This window comes from Rhinopithecus bieti, unplaced genomic scaffold (genome assembly GCF_001698545.2).
Source record: "Rhinopithecus bieti isolate Rb0 unplaced genomic scaffold, ASM169854v2 scaffold_39768, whole genome shotgun sequence".
NCBI lineage: Eukaryota > Metazoa > Chordata > Mammalia > Primates > Cercopithecidae > Rhinopithecus > Rhinopithecus bieti.
The window spans coordinates 52,508-58,144 of NW_016816278.1; the positions used below are offsets into that span (position 1 = coordinate 52,508).

The 5,637-nt window shown below is 39.6% G+C and overlaps 1 protein-coding gene across 1 annotated transcript in view; it reads left to right on the plus strand.

Annotated features, from left to right (window-relative positions):
• The window catches only part of LOC108516992 (phosphate-regulating neutral endopeptidase-like), a gene marked incomplete at its 5' end in the record, with an annotated part of 75,022 nt that overhangs the window by 52,181 nt on the left and 17,204 nt on the right, over window positions 1-5,637 (plus strand). The window contains 2 exons of the mRNA XM_017854778.1: window positions 2,692-2,757; window positions 3,756-3,860. Of these exons, the coding sequence (XP_017710267.1) occupies window positions 2,692-2,757; window positions 3,756-3,860 (171 nt within the window). The remainder of the gene's footprint in view (window positions 1-2,691; window positions 2,758-3,755; window positions 3,861-5,637) is intronic.

Below are 5,637 nucleotides of genomic sequence, written 5' to 3' on the forward strand. Positions count from 1 at the left end.
ACACACACACACACACACACACACACACACACACACACACACAAACCTCAGAGTAAAAGGAAGGAGATTAAATTTAAGCACGAGTGGATATAATCATAATCTTCAAGAGCCAAGAGGAATTAGGACTTGAGAAGGTAGCATATTAGGAAGCAAAGGCTCTGGAGACAGAAGACTGCTTGGGTTTGAATCCCAGTGACATGCGAGCAGTTTACTTCATCACTCTGACTTAGGTTCACTAGAAGCAGAGCCCAAGAAGGGGTTCCTTAGGTCACTGATTTTTTTTGAGACAGTGTCTCACTGTGTCACCCAGGCTGGAGTGCAGTGGTGTGATCTCGGTTCACTGCAACCTCTGCCTCCCTGGTTCAAGCGATTCTTCTGCCTCAGCCTTCCCAGTAGCTGGGATTACAGGCACCAGCCACCACGCCTGGCTAATTTTTATATTTTTAGTAGATACAGGGTTTCCCCGTGTTGGCCAGGCTGGTCTCGAACCGCTGACCTCAGGCAATCTGCACGCCTCAGCCTCCCAAAGTGCGGGATTACAGGTGTGAGCCACTGCACCCAGCCTAGGTCAGTGATTTATTCAGAAAGTAGTTTCAAGAAAAACCTATAATGGAATGAGGGAAACCTGTTGGTTTCAGGAAATGTTTAGCCTCACCCTGATTCCACAGAGGATTTTGGAGCACGAAGTGCACCACAGAAATTGTTCAGCCCAGGTACTGGGCTGTTTAAACTGCACATCAGTCAATTACTGGAAGGTGGGTTATAACCTCCCAGCAGTCTCCAGATGAGGTGACTTCCATAAGCTAAGGCTGATCTGGCTGTTAGCAGTTGTGGGAATGGGTGTACAGTTTAGGTAGAAAAGGGGATCTGGTGGGATATTGACATCTGCTACACACTCTGAGCTTTAGATCCTCATTTGTTGAGCAAGGATGGTGGTAATTAGCACTTACCTCATAGGATTGTGGATAACAAAGAATATACATAAAGCAGGAATGATAGCTTTTGTATACTGAAGCTAGGAGGGTCCTGAGTGATTACAGTGAATAATATTTTCCAAAGATTTATTTTTATTCCTTGATATTGCTTGATACCTGGGTGACTGGGCTAGCTAAAAAGTAAAGAGTTGGTAAGATCCATGGCTTGAAAGTTTCAAGCAAGGTATGTTAGTTTTCTGCTGCTTGCTATAACAAGTTACTATAAACTTAATAGCTTAAAAGAACATAAATTATTAGCATACAGTTCTGTATGTCAGAAGTCTGACATGGATCTCAATGGCCTAAAATCAAAGTGTCAGCAGGGCCACATTCCTTTCTAGAGGTTGTAGGGGAGTATCTGTTTCCTTGCCTTTTCTAGCTTTTAGAGGCTGCCCACATTCCTTAGCTCATGGCCCCTTCCTTTTTCAAAGCCAGCAATGGCCAGTGGAGTCTTCTCATGTTGCATCACTCTGACACTCTCTCTCCTGCCTCCCTTTTCCTTTTGTAAGGACTTTTGTAATTACACTGGGTCCACCTGGACAATCCAGGATAAAGTCTGCATCTCAAGATCCTTAACTTAATCACCTCATGTAAGTCTCCTTTGCCATGCTTTATTTTTCCAGCTTCATTTTGTAGGGACCATTCCTCTGTGCTTGAATCTTTCTTTGCAGTGAATAAGGTAACATATTCACAGATTCCAGGGATTAGGATGCAGATGTCTTTGGGAGGCCATTATTCTGCCTATTACACAAGAGTTAAAAGACTTTTCTGTAAAGGGCCAGATAGTGTAAAATTTAGGCTTTGTGGGGCATATGGTCTTGTTACAATATTTAATTCTGCCACTGTAGGAAGAGAGCAACTATAGACAATACATATATGAGTGGGCATGACTGTGTCCCAATAAAACTTGATTTAGGAACACCAAAATTTGTATTTCATATAATTTTCATGTGCCACAAAATCTTCTTCTTCTTTTGATTTTTCCCCAGTTGTTGAAGTAGGTAAAATCCGGTCTTACCTTGCAGCCTGTACAAAAACAAGGAGCAGGTTGGATTTGGCTTGTGGGCTGTATTAGTTTAGACTATTTTTGTCCTAGCTCATTTAAAGTTTTAAGAAACAATCTTGAATATTTGGAATAATCTCTTTACCATGCTTGGCTGGTTGTCATACATATTGCAGACCTCAACCTTGTGATCTGCACTCCTTCTGTTTGATTTTTGTTCCCTGGGAGAACCACTTTCCTTTTAATTTTTCATGGAAATTGCTGAAGGTAAAATGATGATAGTTGGTCTATGAAATCTTGTTCCTGTGTGGATGGTAAATTTTTGGAAACACAGGCACAATGAGAAGAATACTGAAATTATGTGAGTTAATCAGAGAAAGTAACCTGTGTATTGACATTCCTATTTTTTCCCATTAAACCAGAGTCACTCAGAATATTGTTAACATTTTATTGGAGCTGGCTAGATTGGTTAGAATGAAGAAGTAGGTGACAAAGAAGTGTGTAGCATAATAAAATAGAAAGTATTATATTCAGGAGCACCTTGCTGAGGATAGTGGGCCATCTTACAATATATTATGCCTACCTCTGATTTATTGGATGTGATTTTCTCTTTACAATATGATACTTTTCTTGCTATAATACTCATGCCCCTTGCTGAATGATAGTTGAGCATGAAACACTCATTTTTTTTTTTTCCTTTTTTCTTTCTGTTAGGTCAAGGGGAAGAGGACCCTGGGAGAAAATATTGCTGATAATGGAGGCCTGCGGGAAGCTTTTAGGGTATGCACTGCTACATTTGCTGTGGTTCTAAAAATCAAGCCATAAAACACCATATGGGTGTTGCTCAATTCATACCGCAGCCATGTTCTTGAGGAGTTAGATATTATGGAATTTCTGTAAATAGAAGTGTATCTCCCTATTGACCCTATTATATAAATAGAACTATATTTCTTTCTTTTTGGGGTGTAAAGTCACCCTAAAGAATAATATTTATTAAGAATCATGTATTTAAAGAATAGCTGTTAGAAAATACATTCACCATCAGATCGAAGCATGCTACAGCAATCTCCTTGGGGCTAGGTTCATTTGTTTTCCTGAGTACAGGTGTTTCTGTAGTCCTCCTATCAATTTCTCTGAAAACATCAAACTTCTAAATTATGACCAGAGGGCAGTGGTTCTCATATACTGGGCCAAGTGACAGTTCATAATCACGTTTTCATCATCCACTAGTTTGTGGTCAAATAAGAAGCATAAGAATAATGCAGAAAGATTTCATAAAGCTAAATGCATTCAATTTAATGACCAGACTGTTATTCCCAGTTATATCCTTCCTATATTCTAGTTGAAATATACTTTATTTTATAAAATGAGGGCACTAGAAGATGACAGTTTTTCTTTTACGTGTTAAAATGAAAAAAGGTGATATGCAGACCCCAAAATGTATTGCCATGGGGCCTTGCCATTGTATTAGATTTGTTTGTCCCCTGGTAGGAAGAGAAAGAACAGCTTTTTTTCCCCAAGAGTTGTTTAATATCTGAACGCTTTGGTCCAGCTGCTTTGGTATACATTGAGCATAAGGCCTTTCTGCAGGTGTACCTGCCTCACTGGTAAGCAATAGGACATGGACTTGTGTTTCCAGGTGTTTCTTTTCTTAAAGAAAATTTTGACATGATGCATTTTGCATGTGGCAGGAGTAGATATTTACTATTCCTATGCTAGATGAGAAAAGAGAAAAACCCACCATTGCAGAGACTCATCTCTTCTTCTTCTCTCACCAGGCTTACAGGAAATGGATAAATGACAGAAGGCAGGGAGTTGAGGAACCTCTTCTACCAGGCATCACATTCACCAACAACCAGCTCTTCTTCCTGAGTTATGCTCATGTGAGTAGACTGAGGAATGGGCATCAGGGATGAGATGCAGGACTTGAGTTTGCTCCCTTGATCAAAGATTTCAAAAGTTTAATGGTATGACTTTGATTTTAGCAAAAGTTTTATCTTGCTGATTATTTTAGGGTCAATCTCACCTTCTTAACGTTCTATAGTACATAATTAACTGATTGAATCAAGGTGTATTGGTATTTTTTAAATCAAATGAGTTACTAGCCCTGCGGTAATTCATTTGATAGTTCCTCAATGTATCTTGATTTCTTAATGTGTTTGATACTATTTGTAACAATTTCTAATAACTTGTTCTTTGGCTTTCACGGGCCTGCCCTTTCCTCCATATTGCTTCTCCTTTGCCTCATTTGCTGACTTTATGCCACCACTCTCAGCCTGTGGGGGACCCTCAGGGTCATGTTCCCAACTGTCTAATGCATATGCAGAGACCCCTAGAGCTGAAAAAGAACAAAGGCAAGGAGAGTCATGTCACTCTTTTGTGAGTTTAATAGGCTCTTGGAGCAGAAATTGAAAGGAAGATGTGCATGAAATACAGCACAATCCTGAGTTTGAGTCTCTGGCTAATGAGGCAAGTGCCAAATCTTTATTAGTTGTTACACTGGTTCATGTCATAAACATACAGGCAACCTTTTCAAAGAAGTCAGGGATAGGTCAATAAAGGTTTTCTAATGAATGGCCTCACAGTGGGCAAATGTGTATGTGTATGGTCAAAGCTAGACAAAAATTTTCATCAGTACAACCTTTTGTTCCTAAGTCTTTGCTTTCACTGCTAAGTAAGCTCATTCTCACACAAGTCTTCTATAATTCACTTTGGTCAAAGAATTCTTGCTTGCCTGGGGGTCTTTTATTTCTTAAAGCTAATATAAAAAAACTAAATAAATTATTTAGCATCCTAATGTCAACAAACTCTAGTCACCAACATGACCTTTTAGTCTTCCTGTGTCTATCATCTCATCCCATATTTAGATCTTCCTGGTTAGAAAGCCTGGATTCTTAGGTCTTATTTGATGCATCTGTCCTCATTTTTATAACATGTATTCCAGAAGCCAGATGTTTCATACTTTTTTAAAAATTATACTTTAAGTTTTGGGGTACACGTGCAGAACGTGCACTTTTGTTACATAGGTATACATGTGCCATGGTGGTTTGCTGCACCCATCAACCCGTCACCTATATTAGGTATTTCTCCTAATGCTATACCTCTTCTAGCCCCCAACCCTCCAACAGGCCCTAGTGTGTGATGTTCCCCTCCCTGTGTCCATGTGTTTTCATTGTTCAACTACCACTCATGAGTGAGAACATGCGGGGTTTGATTTTCTGTTCTTGTGATCATTTGCTGAGAATGATAGTTTCCAGCTTCATCCATGTCCCTGCAAAGAACATGAACTCATTCTTTGTTATGGCTACATAGTATTCCATGGTGTATATGTGCCACATTTTCTTTATCCAGTCTGTCATTGATGGACATTTGGGTTGGTGCCAAGTCTTTGCTATTGTGAACAGTGCTGCCATAAACATACGGGTACGTGGCATCTTTACAGTAGAATGATTTAAAATCCTTTGGGTATATACCCAGTAATGGGATTGCTGGGTCAAATGGGATTGCTGGGTCAAATGAGATTGCTGGTTCTAGATCCTTGAGGAATTGCCATACTGTCTTCCACAAAGGTTGAACTAATTTACACTCCCACCAACAGTGTAAAAGCATTCCTATTTCTTTACATCCTTTCCAGCATCTGTTGTTTCCTGACTTTTCTAA